At 42.9% G+C, this 18,125-nt stretch overlaps 1 protein-coding gene across 2 annotated transcripts in view; it reads left to right on the forward strand.

Annotated features, from left to right (window-relative positions):
• Positions 1-18,125, forward strand: part of eea1 (early endosome antigen 1) — a 68,883-nt gene that overhangs the window by 24,266 nt on the left and 26,492 nt on the right. For both annotated transcript variants that reach the window (XM_060923763.1, XM_060923764.1), the window contains 5 exons: positions 2,785-2,940; positions 5,743-5,859; positions 9,830-10,168; positions 11,065-11,214; positions 16,372-16,491. In XM_060923763.1, the coding sequence (XP_060779746.1) occupies positions 2,785-2,940; positions 5,743-5,859; positions 9,830-10,168; positions 11,065-11,214; positions 16,372-16,491 (882 nt within the window). The remainder of the gene's footprint in view (positions 1-2,784; positions 2,941-5,742; positions 5,860-9,829; positions 10,169-11,064; positions 11,215-16,371; positions 16,492-18,125) is intronic.

Here is an 18,125-nt window from a genome sequence, read left to right on the forward strand (position 1 = left end):
CGAGCGACCACGTGTCGGATCAAGAAGTTCTCTGCGCCTCACGGAAGCGACTCCCGTGCTCCACAACGCCGAAACTCCAAAGTCTCGGAACATCTCTTCATAATCTTGCTAGAGGCAAGATATTGAGTAAGACTTGGCATTTGGGCAAAACCTAGTCTTAGGAATTAGCTTTTATTGAAGTAGTGTGAATTTAAACTCACGTTTAATTGTTACACTATAGACACGCAGCGTGTTGAATTGATTTTTTTTGTTGTTTTAATCTCTCAATTGTTTGATAGGCTTTGCATGCTTCTCTTAATTCCCTATTAACACCTTTTGTCTTAACTCCACGAGGTAGGATCCTTGGGCCTTAGCTAGCCACATACGGCTAATTCTTTGTCTAATTAGCAACCAAAGCTAGCTCACCAGGCCTCACAAACACCTTAGCGAAAGACACGGCTAATTCTTTTGTTCCATTAGCCTCCAGGGCTAATTGTATTGTCTCAAGGGATCACAAGGCCTCCACCACGTGGAGTTAGCTACACAGAGCTAATCTTTTGTCTCTAACACGTGGCGGTCCTCCCCCCCACACACAAATACACCTTTAGCTAGCAACCAGAGCTAAATCCTTTGTTCTCAAACCCCACGTGGTGACATGCCCTCCTTAGCTAGCATCCCTTTGTCTTAGCTTAGCCACACGAGGTTAATCTAGGCCTACACGAACACGTGGTCACCAGGCCTGACACAAACACGTGGTCACAGGCCTCACCTGGCCTCACAAATACACCTCAGTTAGCATCCCACGCTAGCTTTCTGCTCAGGCCATAGGGCCTTTCACTCTCTCTCTCTCACACACACACACACACACACACACACACATCTCACTGTATATATTTCAACTGCCATTATCCGTTTTTATCTTTATAATAAATTAATTTATTATTGAAACTGTGTGTTTGTGTTCCAATATCTCTGAAGTCCCCAATCTCCAAAGAATTCTAAAAGGTGCATATGATTTATGTAATATGGTAAGTGATCATAATAATTTGGAATATACCGTAATTTAGCTGTTTGGTAATTTATTATTAAGCACCAAAATTAATGGTATTAATTAATGAGACTGATTAATGAGACCGATTCCATGAGTGATTTAATGATATGAGACTGATTCAATGAAAATGATTCACTGAAAACGATTCAAATGAGACTGATTCAATTTTAATTATTAACCTTCAGATTTAATGAGATTGATCACTCAATTACCCAAATGCACCCACACACCAGATACTGAAATCAAAGGTTCACATACTTCTGCCACTCACAGATATGTAATATCGGATCATTTTCCTCAATAAATAAATGACCAAGTAGATTTTTGTCTCATTTGTTTAACTGGGTTCTCTTTATCTACTTTTAGGACTTGTGTGAAAATCTGATGTTGTTTTAGGTCATATTTATGCAGAAATATAGAAAATTCTAAAGGGTTCACAAACTTTCAAGCACCACTAATTCAACTAATTCCCTTCCATATGGCAATATATGATGACAGGCTTGTAAGCGCGTCTCCTAGACGATTTGATGGATTTTGATGAGCGGGAGAAATTCTATCGTGAGTTTACTCACGGTTCTAGTTTCCTTTGTTGTCCTGGTCCCAGTGCCACGGGAACGATTTTATTCTCAAAGAACTTTTCATGATGTCGATGATGTTTTTAAGTTAACCACAAAAAGTTTTAGAATTTTTTTTCACATGTTTAGCTGAAGCATTTCCTTTAGTTATTTGTTTATGTAATTTTATTTGCTTCATTTATTTATTTATGAAGAAGTTATAGTACCTTTTTTAGAAATGATATTGCCATGAAATAGCCTTAGGTGCTGACATGGCTTTAAAAAAAAATTTAAAAAATCACTCCCTCACTTATCTATCAGCCTCTTACTTTAAGAAATGCCTGCATCACAAAATACTCAGTCTCGATTGAGGGTTGAATCATCATCTCACTATCATGGAACGGTGCTTGAGTTCAGAGAGCTCAGACTTTCTCTGGGCGTTTGCTTTAATCCAAACCTGAGTGCGATTGCTGTTGTCACCTGCCCAAACAAACCTCACCATGATGGAGTTAAGCTAATGAAATAGAATAACGATTGTTTTTAAGAGGAAAGTGCTATCTGCTTACATAAGTTCAGTGACACTCAAGCTGTCATAACTTTTTAAATCTATTCACACTCAGCACTTATTTGCAGTTTGCGTTTAAAACATTCCCATCGCTCCCCAGTGATGCAACAGAAAAACATTCGCCCCATCATCCAGAGAGTACGAGTTTTAATCCCAGTTATGTTTTTGCCGTTTGTGGCTGGAAGAACAAGGTTGCAAAATTGGCCATGCTCTCAGGGGGGGGGGATATCCTCTGTCCCCTATCAATCACAATGACACTAGCCAATCATGCATGCAGAAGTGGGTGGATAGCACTTTCCTTCGACTATGTTACTTCACCCCTTGACTTTGCACGAGCAGCAGTTCGAAAAGATGGGTCAATGCCCTCCCTTGTTGGTAGCTGTTGTATGGCAGGGTGGAGATGCCCAATGGATGGGAATTGACCATGGCTAAATATTATGGAGAAAATCGGCGGGAACCCCGATTTTTCCACTAGTTTTGTAATTAAAACGCCAAAGGTCAGGTCACATTACAGGTCAGGTGAGTGTTTGTTTAGGTCTTGCACAAAATATTCTTTAAAAACTTTAGCAGTGCGCTGACAATAAATGTGTCCTGATACACTTATTGATTTGATAAGTCCCTGTGTTTTGATTTAGCTTCAGAGACCAGGAGTGGAGGATGTGGAGGTGTTGAAGAGGGAGCTGGTGCAGGTGCAGACGCTGATGGACAACATGACTCGTGAAAGAGAGGAGGAGTCTGCACGGCTCAGAAACGAATATGAACAGCTGCAGAGGAATTTCACTACCTCAGAGGTGAGACTCCTGCAGATAACAGAAACCAAGAGGTCACATCTGTATGGCATAACTTGAAATGCTTTAATCTGTCCATTTCTAAATATTTGCCCTATTTCAGGAATCTTGGTTATTCCCGTCTTGTTTTCGTCATGAATCAAAATTCCAGTAATTCTGTCTTCAGTAAATAATATTTTTGCTCGTGAGGATTTATGTGACGATGCCAAGTACACTCAGCGTTGTGTGCGCCTGATTTGTTTTACCATTAACTGTAGTGTTTTCTATCAGTAAGCTTATAGTTAACGCTTTTGGAAAGGCTTTAGGCCTTCCTGAACTATGAAGATCCCTCATCCACACACAGATATACTCCAGTTTTTAAACCTTGGTTGCAGGTGATCAGTGCATGGTCTGCCCTCTGTTGGCTGGCTGTGCATATTGCTCATGGCTGTAGCTTCTGGTCTTGATCAAAGCCAAAAATAAAATGCACTGTGAGTGTGTTTACATGCACACTAATTATATAATCATTATCTGCTTTCAGTTTATTCATAGTTTCATGGACATGTAAACTGTAATATGTCAAATTTCTTGAAAGATGCTTTTTAGACCAATAATAGGGTTGTACACCATTAACCTGGTATCTTTTTAGTTTTCCATGCCTGCAAAATGGCCACAAAGCAGCAGCAGCTTACCAAAACAAATTCCTAAATGATTGTTTACAGTAAAACAATTCAGTGTTCAGTTAAAACAGAGCAGGAAATTTGGGTTGCATGAAACGCAGGACATATTTAGAAATAAAGCAGTGTTTTCCAGTTGTTCTATTAAAGGAGATGCGCAGAACCTTTATTTTTAATTACATTTCCGAGTGGATAGTATCTCCATCCTTGACTCTTGTATGCTGCATAAATGGGAATTTAAAAATATATATATTTTTGAGAGTTAAAATCGACTGCAAAGTTGGCATTTGAGCTGCCCTGCTGAGCCAGCCAGCCCTGAGCGCGTGATGTCACAGCGGTAACCGGTTTTAAGGCCGAGGCCTTTTACAGCTATAGACCAAAGTCATATAAATAAATAATTTATGGTGAAAGTAAGAAATCCCGTTACAGACTTGCTCAACTACGACTGATTTGACTTCATTGATTGTGGGTTGACTCTCATTAAAACAGGATAGGTGTTATAACTTATGCAGCATACATGTACATGCATGCATTTTCACTGATAAAACGTAAAAGGCTAATTAAATAATCAGATGAACTGAGACAATCACATTCTGAAGCAAATTAAATAATCTTATACCGGTAACTTAAACACACAATACAAGTTACATGTATTAATCTAAATGCAGGTAAACAACAAGTGTTGTTTTGTATCCAGATGAGAGTCGGGGCTTACCCGTCTGCGTTCTCGCTTCGTGAAGGCTGATCTTGTGGCCGATTGTTTTGAAACAATCTGACTTTCAGTTGTTCGTTCAGTTCTCCGTTCATTCACTTCTTCCATGTCAGGGCGAGATGGCAGCAATATTCAGTTTAGAAATCAGACAGCTGCTCCACTCATTTCTCCGTTTTCTCCATTACTGAGTACTCCGCCATTACTGCTCGGCTCAGGCAATTACTAAAACCCGGGACGGAATGGAACGTCACCGGTTTTAGCAACAACCGTGGGGAGGTCACTGCCCGAGCGATAATATGTCACATCCCTTTCCATCCCAGGTTTTACCAACAACCCTCGGCTCACACTCCAGGAGAACTGGTGCAACTGAACTCACTTTCCTTTTTAAAAAAAGTAGTAAATAAAATAAATACTTTCCTTTTCTTGTAGTTCTCTTTTCCTTTAATTGTTGATACTGCACCCTTTTTCAATACGGGCTTATAGCCAACGCTCCTCAACAGATCAGAGGTTTCGTACGAGTCTTCAGTAAAATGAGCAGAGCAGAGGAGAGACCACTTCGTAGGCGCCCAATGTGCCTGTGAACTTCTCGCAAAACGCGTCCAAATCTTTGCAGTTTGAACATTCTTGGGCCGTGAATGCAACGTAATATCAGAAATGGTGATGAGACCGATAGACTTCCTGCGGTGACATCATAGATGTCAAGGTCATTCACTCACACCGCTACCTACTTTATATGAATCACTTTCATCGTAAAAATTACTATATTAGATTTATTGTTCACGCTTAAAACTGTTCCTGTACCATTCTTGAGGTCTCAAGGCGTTTATAAATGAAAGTGAGGCCATGGTTCTGCGTATCTCCTTTAAGTACATATGAACACATTGGGCGAATTGTTTCCAAACTCTGATTTTAGCACAAATTGTATTATAAATGTAGCCGTTGTTATTGAAGTATATATTTTCCGACTCTTGTAACATTGTTCTATCAAATATTATGCTGTTTTCAAGTTAAATGAGATTCTGAGTGTTAAGACTTGTAAAAAAACAGAAAATGTCTTACATTGGTAAACATTTGAGAAGACTTTATATGCAGCTGTTCATGGAGGAGACATATTTGTGCTGTGTCCTTGCTTTCTCACTTACCTGGGTGTTGTGCTTGTCTGTCTCTGCCTTTCCCCTCATTCCTACTCTTCCTGCTTTGCACTTGTCTTGAAGATTCGTAAACTGGAGGTAACCCTGTGCTTTCACCTATACTTTGATCTCTCTTCTTGATGCTGTTTTATTTTCCAGTAAAGTTGTAAAAATCTGAAACATTGAACCCAGTTTAACTTCATTCATTTTGGTCATGCATGTTTGTTAGCTTCTTGTGGGATTCATGGCCAAGAGCAGCTTCCACACTGAAAATATTTCGCGCTCACATTTCGGTTATCGTTCACAGACAACGATCTCCCATCTAAAGGCGGAACTGGAGAAGGGTCCACAGGAAGTTGCTGTGTACACACAACAGATCCACCAACTACAGAGCAATCTGGACAATCTTCGCCAACAGAGCCAGGTAAATACCCACATGAACTACACAAATGGACTCATCAGTTTTTGTCGCCTTCAGCAATATGCCAACAGCAAATCTACCGCTATCCTTTAATGACCTGCTTTATGATCCCTCAAATACCACATGGTGCATATTTCCATGAGCTCTCTATTGCGAAACACACACTGTTTTACAGGAAGTCCCTATTCATCGCTGACCCTGCACATCCAGCCTAGGATGACTGTATAACGTCGTCCGGATGGCGCGCTTTTATTGTCCGTCAGCGTGCGCTGACGTGCTTTGAAGCCTCTATAATTAAACTAGCATGGGGTGATGTGTGCCGTGCCACCACTGTCCTTTGGGGTGATATATAGACCCATGTAATGGCCCTTAGCTGCTTGTGTGCCTGTTGTCAGGAGGGATTAGAATGTCAGAGTGTTGTGGTGTGGAGTCTCTGGGAAAATTCAGACTGCTTCTCCGAAGTAGGTGACTGGAAACAAGTTTGCTATGTCAGGGATTTGAAGACCGGTCATCCCAGTAGAGCCCAAGCGAACTGCTGAGGCTGATGTGGCGCAAAAGGAAGAACAGATAAATAAAGGCTTAAAAAGGTAATAAAGATACACTACCGTTCAAAAGTTTGGGGTCACATTGAAATGTCCTTATTTTTGAAAGAAAAGCACTGTTCTTTTCAATGAAGATCACTTTAAACTAATCAGAAATCCACTCTATACATTGCTAATGTGGTAAATGACTATTCTAGCTGCAAATGTGTGGTTTTTGGTGCAATATCTCCATAGGTGTATAGAGGCCCATTTCCAGCAACTCTCACTCCAGTGTTCTAATGGTACAATGTGTTTGCTCATTGCCTCAGAAGGCTAATGGATGATTAGAAAACCCTTGTACAATCATGTTAGCACAGCTGAAAACAGTTGAGCTCTTTAGAGAAGCTATAAAACTGACCTTCCTTTGAGCAGATTGAGTTTCTGGAGCATCACATTTGTGGGGTCGATTAAATGCTCAAAATGGCCAGAAAAATATCTTGACTCTATTTTCTATTCATTTTACAACTTACAGTGGTAAATAAGGGTGTATTCAGACCAGGATAGTTCGATAGTTCACTTGCTTTGGTCCGAACCAAATGTTTTTTTTTTTATTTTTTCATTTTGGTGCGGTTCGCTTTCACACTGTACATTTTAGTAAGCGGAACAAACTCTGTCGTCAAAGCCACGCGCCCTGAGGTCATTCAGCTATTGGTCAGAGACGATACGCGCACAAAGCGTTAAGTTCAAAAGTAGTCATGGAGGCTTTCCGTGCTGTTATTCTTTTTAACGTCAACAAAGGTATATGTTTTTTCCAGTTTTTACTGTTTTCACAATTGTGCGATTACTATGCTGTTGTACAAGTAATTTATCAACGACGACGACAAAGGGCAAGGCGGCTACGGAGGATAGCGCTGATGAGCGCACATCATGTTGTGACAGTTCTGGCTCTTCACGCAATAGATGAATTTCTTTTTTGCGTCGCTAGTACCGCCACTTTTTGAAAGAATGTCCCTGATTTTAATGTCGGTCTGACGGAGTTTCTTCACTTTTAGCCGACATTGTTCTGGGGAGCGCGTGAACCCCTTCTCCTTCATTTTCTCACTGAATACAGCAAATACGTCGGCATTTTTGTGTGTTCTCTCCAAAAGCTCAGATATGTGGACATCTGCCCATATATCTACAAGGGTACGCGTTTCTTCCTCGGCCCACGTTTGCCCCCTACTCATTTTTTTGTACTCTGTAGTCTAGCCTACCACTGGTTTGAATGACTGAACGACTGTTGTAAGGTTCCCTTGACAACCGAAACAGTGTTTGCACTTTGCGGTGGAGTGTCAAGACTCTGTTTCCCATAATGCTCGACAAACGACGGAAGCTCCCAAGGTACAAAAAAGCAAAACTGTCGGATTAGGTCCGGTCTGCTTTCACACCTCCAAAAGATCCGCACCAGGGTTCCTTTGGTCCGGACCGAGTCCGACCTTGGAGCTCGGTCTCGGTCCGCTTGTTTGGTCCGGACCAGAGTTCGGTGGTTTGTATTCAGACCAACCCAAAAGGTCCGGACCAAGGGAAATTTGGTTCGTTTGGTCCGGACCAAACAACGTAGGTGTGAATACGCCATAAAAGTGTGACTTTTCATGGAGAAAACAAAATTGTCTGGGTGACCCCAAACTTTTGAACGGTAGTGTAAGTGACAGTAATTGGGGAGAACTGACAAACGGATCAATTGTTCATTGATCGTCGGTGATTTTGTATCCATGCAGTGATTGTCTAGGCATAGTTACTGAGCCCATCTTCTAAATAATTTCAAAAGCACCCTTAGAGCTTTTCTCTGAAACCGACACCAGAATCTAAAAATGCCTGATGAGTCAGCTGTTCCCATTAATTGATAATAGAAATTGAGTATCTTCAGATAAAGCATCTTCATTGGCTTTTCTGAAGAACATGCTTGAAATGGATTTGGTTTGTGTGATGGTTAAAAATCAAAAAAACGAGCCAAAGAAAACGAGACACGATTGACGAAGTGTCCAAAAAAATTTACTCACAAGAAAAGCTGCTCGTAAAAACAACTGCAGCTGTCTCTGGTATAAGCTCCACATGGAAAAATCTCCGTTAGTGACGAAGGTTGGCCCTGTCACTACACCCTATTAGCAGCGCTGTCATTATCGAAGCTGACTTTATAGCGGTCTCAGAGCAGAATTTAGCATACTGCTCCTTGTGCTATCCCAGGCATTGTAAAACTGTCCGCTTTTAAATGTTACACCATGCCGGCACTGAGAATGGGAGGGCTGCCGTCTCCGAGGCTGCATCTGAAAAGTACGCTGCGGTTTTAGTGCTCGTCTCTTTTAATTTCGTCTCTCTTTTTCCCCCCGATCAGATTTGTGGGTTCTAGCATGATTGTATGCTAAAGTTGAGTGCGAATGGTTCCCATGTGTCTTCACAAAACAGCAGATATTTATTAGATGTTTTGTTCAGAGTGCAAATGCTGTTCATGTACAGTCCTTTGTAATGTGTACTGTAACTAATCATTTGTATATATCTTTTACATTTTCCTCTGTCATATTTAGCTTGTGGGATATTGCTAATTGTGATTATAGACTAACAGCAGTGGATTTCATGATTCCTTCTTAAATTTGTATTTTTTCTAGATGTCTTTTGAGCCTCGATTCATATTGTCCATTACTGACGCTATGATACTGATAATTAAGCTAGCCGCACACTACGCCGATCCACGCGGTGCGGTACCGAACCGACCCATTTCAGAGCCGACTCCCGACAGGGCACGCACATATCCCCGACTAACTCACGACTGTTGACGAGTGCAGTCGCGATTGAAGCGACACCAAACGAGATTATGCGAACTAAGCATCATAACAAACATTCCGCTAAATATCACGTGACAACTTAATAGCTTTGTGATTGGCTATTGGATATAGTTACTGTTAAATCCAACACTTGAAGATGCTACAGGCTGAATTACAAATGACACAACATGGAATATGTAGCGCACTATCTAGGCTGCATGAGCTATTATTCCCAACCTTAAATAGTGCACTTATATAGGGGAGTTAAAGCGATTTGGAATTCAGCCACACAACTTGAGCAGAGTGGCTTTCCAGCCCACTGTGTCTATGGATAAAGCTTCAGTCTATGGAATTACAGTATATACCTGCATTAGGTGCTACCAACACGTATTTCTCGTGCTAGAAATTGTGTTTAATGATGTCACGTGTTATATGCGAAAGATATGATTGGCTATTGCTAGCGACTCTCGCCGATCAGTCTGGCTCCCGATTAGTTTTTCGAATCGGCTGTGAGATGAGTCGGTACCATCGAAAACTAGTCTTTACGCCTGACTCGCGACTTCAGTTGGCTCGGTACGCTGAAAATCGGCGTAGTGTGCGGCTAGCTTTAGCTTTTTTAGTTTGCTAATTTTGCTAATGCTCTGCTTTTCTCAGATGCTCTCAGCAAAGCTGACACGAAGGGAGAAGGAGAACCAAGAGCTGGAGGAGCGCCTGAGCCAGGAGCAGGTATCCAAGAAAAATCTGCAGGCCAGCCTTCACCAAAAGGAGTTGGAGCTGCAGGAGAGCCAAGCACGCGCATCAGCAGGAGAGGCCTCCCTCAGTCGGGCCCAGGCTGAGTTAACCGAGCGTGGGGAAGAGTTGGGGCGCCTCAGAAAGGAGCTTGCTGAGCTTGAGAAGAACCACCAGGATCTGAAAGCTGAGCGCAAGCAACTCCAGCAACAGAGGGAGGAGCGAGAGAGCCAGGGCCTGCAGCAGCAGAGTGAGATCAGCCAGGTCAGATATATATATAAAATATACACACTGCACACAGGCACTCAGATTTGCAAAGTGAATATATACTAAGTAACTTTAAAAACGCACAATGGAATTCAAAACGATATCACTTTAGATCCATGCATATATTTGAAATTTATGATATTGTATGTAATGCACACACATCTTGAAACATCGATAAAGGACATTTATTGTCAAACTCAAGAATTAATTCACAATAAAAAAATTCAAAGTGACAGTTGGTCCATGTTCGGGCCATCATGCTGGAGATTCTGGGTCTGTGTCGTCCAGGGGTCTCAGCAGCAGTGACTGAGGGTGTCAGGAATCTGTCACGGAGGTGAGCTAGCCTGATGTGCTGATCCTGAACTGGCGTCGTGACTCGAGGCTGACCAGGGCGTGGACGATCCCTGGTGCTCCCTGTCTGTCTGTAACGCTGACTCAAACGGGAAATGGTCGAATGATGAACACCGAAGTGCCGGGCGACCTCTGTCTGTGTACTTCCGGCACGCAACATCCCGATGGCCTGTTCACGTTGATTTTGGCTTAGGCGTGGCATCTTCAATAATGACAATTTTCCCATCATTTCCCCCGGGGATTTATAGGCAAGATTGTGTGTGTACAGTGTATGCAAAATTTGTTTGAAAATTAAAGCCTGTCCATGTCATTGACACCCGAGTCATATTGTACGTTATTGAGTACAACTCCCTTAAATTCTGATTTGAGCACAGATTTGGAACTTATTCGGGCGGAACGAAGTTATTTTTCCATTGTGATATATTTCTTTTCTTCTTGAGATAAACTCAGCACGAATTCAGCAAGTTTTATCAATGTGCGTTTTTAAAGTTACTTAGTGTAGTTTACAGTGAAGTGAACTGCTCTGTACTTTTGGTATGCAGCTGCATGGGAAGCTTCTGGAGGCGGAGCGCCAGCTGGGCGAGGTGCAGGGCCGGCTGAAGGAGCAGAGGCAGCTCTCCGGAGAGAAACTCAAAGACCGTGAGCAGCAGGTTGCTGAATATCAGATCAAACTTTCCCGGTTAGAAGAACAGGTAAGCTGCTAGTTGGAAACTAGTGACCAAGTGTTGAATTAGGTTCTTCTCTTTGGCAGAGTGCTTTATGCAGTGTCCCACATGCTGGTCAACTTCAGCCGGACTGTTAGGATGCTGATATTTTCCAAGCATAATTCTGTCTGTGAATCTCTTTACATCCCAGTAAGCATCCCTCAGCAATAGGAACTAAAAGACTTGAGTTCCATTCATTAATATCATGGCTCATGCTGTCCTGAAAGGCAGGATTAATATCGGATTAGATTTTAATTATTTTGTTGTTTAAGCCACTGACATACTTTCGTCCACCTTATATGAAGCTGACTGACACAGCACGTGTCTGCTGAGCGACTTGGGCACTTTTGGACCAGAGGAACCTTTTCAGAGTTCTTAGACCTGTTGGAGGAAAGTCCTCCTTTTTGTGTGTCTGCAGTGCAGAAATTGACCGCGAGTTGGCCTAGTGGTTAGCGTGTCCGCCTCTTGATCTGGAGATCGCAAGTTCTACTGACGGTCGGGTCATACCAAAGACCATCATAAAAATGGTACCTACTGCCGTCTGGCAAGGCACGCTGCAATACAGATGTGAGTGGGGAGTCAAACTCTCGTGGTTACCAGAGGACTAGCCCTCAACTGTAGCCCTAGCTGTGTAATAGGCGAGAGGCCGAGGGCTACGGACACGGAGATCGGCCTATACAGTACGCCACATGGCGTGGGAAGGACTTTGAATGCAGAAATTGAGAACAATTGTATTTCTTAGAATGCTGCTTTGAAGGAATTTTTGTAGCTCCTACTTGATGGTATGTACTCTTTCAGCACATGAAGAACCGTAGGTTGTACAAAGATGCGGTGTTTCATCCAGACATAACTGTACATTATGTAGTGAAAGTTCATTATGTCTACCTATTGAAACTATTCTTTAAATTCGTTTCTTAAGACAAGGATTTTTTTAAGATTTTACCTTGACAGTTTCGGCGATAAACTTCCGCCTTCTTCAAAACGGTCAGCAGATGTCGAGTGGTGACGTGCCTTATCAGCTGATGTTACTCTAAGGAGGCGTGAACGTCCCGCCCAATTTGACAGGTAGTTCACGCCTCCTGCTGTCAGGTCGCTGCCCCAGGACGGCGCTCCAGGTGTGTGACAGCGCGTACGCTCCCTCATCCCGGTTCATCGTCCTCTGCGCACGCTTTCGTATCTCCACTGCCTCTAAAATCCAACGCTGGAATCTATTTTCTTGGATTTTAGAGGCAGTGGAGATACGAAAGTGTGCGCAGAGGACGATGAACCGGGATGAGGGAGCGTACGCGCTGTGTCACACCTGGAGCGCCGTCCTGGGGCAGCGACCTGACAGCAGGAGGCGTGAACTACCTGTCAAATTGGGCGGGACGTTCACGCCTCCTTAGAGTAACATCAGCTGACAAGGCACGTCACCACTCGACACCTGGTGACCGTTTTGAAGAAGGCGGAAGTTTATCGCCGAAACTGTCAAGGTAACATCTTAAAAAAATCCTTGTCTTAAGAAACGAATTTAAAGAATAACTGTACATTGATTGATTTGATTGATTGATTGAGCCAATGCAGCACCAGCAACCGCCATTTTTAAAAATCTGTGAAAAACTTTAGTTTTGTAAACAACAGTTTGTGTTTATAAAAGGCGGGGCCGGCGCCACTGACAAGTAGACTGATGGTGAAGTCCAGGCTTTATTGAGTGTATACGTGATGGAGGAAATACAGTGTGATTTTGACTCATCGAAGCAAAATATTAAAATCTTTGCGAGTATTTCATCACGCAGCTTGCATCACTTCAGTATTCCCACTGGTGGTGTGAATGCAGCCGGAAGAAAAGCCCTTGAAGGTATGTAGTTCTCAAGGGGGGTTCCCCTATGTGTAGATCCTCTCAGTAAGTCCCTAGAACTGTTTGATCAGAAAGCACCTCTTGTCTTCTGGCAGGCTGCAGTTACGCCTCTGATTCTTTGCATAACTTGTCAACTTGAGCTTATGGAGACTTGGCACAGGTAATAAGAAGAAGTCAGTGTAAGATTATTATAAGGTTTCAGACAATACCCAGAGCTTGGATATCAGTATCATATTCAGGCCTAGAAATTCATATATTTTTTCACCAGCCAGCCGGACTAGTTCCCTTCCAAAGTAACTCGCCAAACAGAAAATCAACTCGCCAAAATTTGTTCATGTATGAATTTTACTTCTGTCAAAAATAGCACAAAAGAGAATAGTTACCATTGTTCATGACTAATGTGCATTTATTTCAAGACCCGAGTATTTTGATACTGTTGTTAAATACATAAATGAGAACAACACAGAGCACCATAATATAATATCAACAAATAATAATATATTGGAAAACTTGGCAACTTAATATACTGACTATCATGACTATAGCACCCAAAATATGTCCAACATGCTTTCTGTATTTAACCATTTATGAGAGAGAAAGCATTAGGAGCTTCATATTGAGTAGGAATCAACTTGAAAAAAATTAATTATTCCATAAAAATCGTATCGCAGCCAAGGCCTACCCTGCTCCCACGTTTGCTTATAAGTCCTTTGTCGTTTCTCCTCTTCAGACCGAGGTCGCTTTGTCCCCGTCTCTGGCGGTTTCTGTACACCTTTCAGAAAATTCCACATCGCAATGTAGATGTAAACAACAACAAAAACACGTGTTTACATGGGTGATAATGTGGCCACATCTATTGAATTTGATAACGTGATTACCGCGATATTCAACGAGACGTGTTATATGCATGCGCAGTAGTGAAAAAAAATGACAGCCTGACTCGTACACGATATGATTCAGAATTCTTCAGTATTTTCCGTCCTGCCGATAAACACATCGATTAACACAGACACCTGTTACCTATCTTCATGCCGAGGGGCACATAAGGCCTCCACGGAATGCCTCCACCTCTTTCTGTTGGCTGCAGCAGCCCTTGCCTCTTGCCATGACTGCCAACCTGCCTCTTTCCTCTCTCTTTCCACCGTTCTTCGCCAGGTCATCTTAGGCCTCCCTCTGTTCCTTTTTCCTTCAGGCGTCCATGTGAGTGCGGTGTTGGAATCGCTCCTTCCGTCTTGCCGTAGAATATGGCCGATCATCTTCCATCTGCGCCTCTTCACCTCCTTGCTCAAAGGCTTCATGCCTGCTTTCTCGAGTAGTTCTTTGGTAGTGACATGATCCTTCCACTCTATTTTAAGGATTCTCCTTAGACACTTATTGTGGAACACATCGATCCGCTTGTCGTCTCCCTTGTTCATTTTCCATGTTTCACACCCATAGAGTAGCACTGGCACCACTAGGGTTTTGAACAATCTAAACTTGGTTCTCTCTTACCCCTTTTCCACCAAATCAGTTCCAGGGCTGGTTCGGTGCTGGTTCACAACTCGTTCAACTTGCGAGCCAGCTGAGAACCAGCTTGCTTTTCCATAGCTCGCGGTGCTAAGAGAAGACACGTCATTACGTCGCTGTATACGTCAGTTACGTCACTGTATACGTCAGTTACGTCGCTGTATACGTCAGTTACGTTTGCATAAACCAGGGGTGATAGCGTTCCGGCGCCGCGCCGGATTTCCAGCGTACCGTGGCTGGGGGAAAAAAAAATCTAGTTCGCCCATTGTCCTGTGTCATTCTAAGATGCGCAGATAGACAGTAAAGGGAATTCCGAATTCCCATCTGCGCATCTCAGAATGACACAGGACAATGGGCGAACTAGATTTTTATTTTTTTTTTCCAGCCACGGTACGCCGGAAATCTGGCGCGGCGCCAGAACGCTATCACCCCTGATAAACCTTGGCGCGAATATCGAAGCAAAAACAACGCGGAAGAAGCAGCAGCAACAACAATAATAATAATAATGGATGACTTCGCATTTGTACAGCTGCGGCTTCTCGTCGCTTAAAAATGGCGATCTTTCGCGGTCTTGGCAAATCCCCCCCCCCCCCCCCCCCCCCCCCCCCCCCGACGTAAGTGGTTCTTTCCTCTGGCCCAGCAGAGAGTTGGTGCTAGCCTGGAACCGGTTTTTCTGGCCCCAGAGCCAGTTCTTTGTCAGTGGAAACAGAAAACCCGGTTCCAAACTAAGCACTGGCCCCGAACCAGCCCTGGAACTGCTTTGGTGGAAAAGGGGCATTTGTGATGCTCTTGGAGTTCCATGTTCTTTTGAGTTTGGCAAATGCACTTCTTGCCTTGAAGAGCCTATTCTCCAGATCCTTCATCCCTCCTCCCTCTTTACAAATGGTAGCTCCCAGATAGTTAAACTCCTCAACTTCACCAATGTCTCGTCCATCGACTGTAACCCTTTATTGACTCTTCGCGTTGATCCTCATCACCTTTGTCGTGTCTTTGTTGATTTTCAGCCCGACCCGTCTCGCCTCTTCGTTCATTTTAGTTGTCTTGCTTTTGATATGTTGTTTAGTTGAAGAGAGCAGCACCACATCGTCCGCGAAATCCAAATCATCGAGCTTAGATGTAAACCTCCACCTTATTTCGTTCTCTCCATTTCCCACAGTCCTTCTCATTACCCAGTCCATTACTATCAAGAACAGGAATCCCGTCATGTTGCACCCTTGTTTGACGCCTGTTTTGATGTTGAACCACTCACATGCTTCTGCCTGATCTTCTACAGCACACTCGAAATCGTCATAGAACACTCTCACCATCCTTATAATCTTGTCTGGGATTCCATATTTTCGCATGATTAACCATAGGCTTTCACAGTGGATGGAATCAAATGCCTTCTCAAAGTCTATGAAGTTTACGTATAAGCTAGCTTGCCACTCATTGGCTTGCTCGACGATGTTTTGTAATATGAAAATCTTATTACGAAATAAGATTTTCGTAACACAGACATGGCACACGCTTAATATGTGGCGGCTTTAGTTGACGGTGTGCCTGAATCTTCGCTTCATGTATATATATTTTTTTATTTTCAACTAGCCAGCCGGGCTGGCTAGTGACAGGAATTACCCGCCGAATGACAAATTAAGTCGCCTCGGGCGACCGGACCACCGCGAATTTCGAGCCGTGATATTGATAATTAAAATAGTGGGATTGGCAGAGTTAGTTTTCAACAATAATGATCATGCTAGTGAGTGTAACGGCGTTCTTGTTGTGGGGTTGGTGAACCATTTTAACCTATGTGTATTGTGTTCCAGCTAAAAGAGAACACTACCAAGTCCACTGACCTGCAGCACCAGCTGGACAAATCCAAACAGCAACATCAAGAGTTACAAGCTCTCCAGCAGAGTACGAACGGCAAGCTACGAGAAGCACAGGTAACTCATCTTCTTCCAAAGCTCCAAAAGTGTTAAAGGTGTGTTTAAAGCAGGTACGCAGAACCTTTATTTTTAATTACATTTCTGAGTGGATAGTATCTCCATCCATGACTCTTGTATGCTGCATAAATGGGAATAAAAAATATATATTTTTGAGAGTTAAAATCAACCGCAAAGTTGGTATTCGAGCTGCCCCGCTAACCCAGCCAGCCCTGAGCGCGTGACGTCACAGCGTGAACCGGTTTTAAGGCCGAGGCTTTTTACAGCTATAGACCAAAGTCATATAAATAAATAATTTATGGTGAAAGTAAGAAATCCCGTTCCCCACTTCCTCAACTACGACTGATTTGACTTCACTGATTGTGGGTTGACTCTCATTAAAACAGGATAGGTGTTATAACTTATGCAGCATACATGTACATGCATGCATTTTCACTGATCAAACGTAAAAGGCTAATTAAATAATCAGATGAACTGAGACAATCACATTCTGAAGCAAATTAAATAATCTTATACCGGTAACTTAAACACACGATACAAGTTACATGTATTAATCTAATTTCAGGTAAACGGTTTTTTTTGTTTGTTTGTTTGTTTTTTTTTATCCAAATGAGAGTCGGGGCTTACCCGTCTGTGTTCTCGCTTCTTGAAGGCCGATCTTGTGGCCGATTGTTTTGAAACAGTCTGACTTTCAGTTGTTCGTTCAGTTCTCTGTTCATTCGCTTCTTCCACATAAGGGCGAGATGGCAGCAATATCCAGTTTAGAAATCAGACAGCTGCTCCACTCATTCTCTGTTTTCTCCATACTGAGTACTCCGCCATTACTGCTCGGCTCAGGCAATTACTAAAACCCGGGACGGAATGGAACGTCACCGGTTTCAGCAACAACTGCGTGGAGGTCACTGCACAAGCAATATGTCACATCCCGTTCCATCCCGGGTTTTACCAACAACCCTCAACTCACACTCCGGGAGAACTGGTGCAACTGAACTCGCTTTCCTTTTTTTTTTAAATAAAATAAATTCCTTTTCTTGTAGTTTTCTTTTCCTTTAATTGTTGGTACTGCACCCTCTTTCAATACGGGCTTATAGCTAACACCTCTCAACAGATCAGAGGTCTCGTACGAGTCTTCAGTAAAATGTGCAGAGTAGAGGAGAGACCACTTCGTAGGTGCCCAATGTGCCCGTGAACTTCTCGCAAAACGCGTCCAAATCTTTGCAGTTTGAACATTCTTGGGCCGTGAATGCAACGTAAATCCACCTTCTGTCGTGTTGCTGCACCGGCCAGCAACACATCTACGTGGCATGGAGATAAATTAGCTCAAAATGGAGGATCGGAGTTGCAGTCAGCTCTGTGTTTTAGTATAGCGGAAATGGCGATGAGACCGATAGACTTCCTGCGGTGACGTTACGGACATCAAGGTCATTCACTCAGACCGCTACCTGTATGAATCACTTTAATTGTAAAAATTACTATATTAGATTTATTGTTAACGCTTAAAACTATTCCTGTGCCATTCTTGAGGTCTCAAGGCGTTTATAAACGAAAGTGAGGCCATGGCTCTGCGTATATGCTTTAAAGAGAAATATCACAAGCATGCTGTATATAGGGTCCTCAGGACTGAGATTGAGAAA

This window comes from Neoarius graeffei, chromosome 6, assembly GCF_027579695.1.
Source record: "Neoarius graeffei isolate fNeoGra1 chromosome 6, fNeoGra1.pri, whole genome shotgun sequence".
NCBI lineage: Eukaryota > Metazoa > Chordata > Actinopteri > Siluriformes > Ariidae > Neoarius > Neoarius graeffei.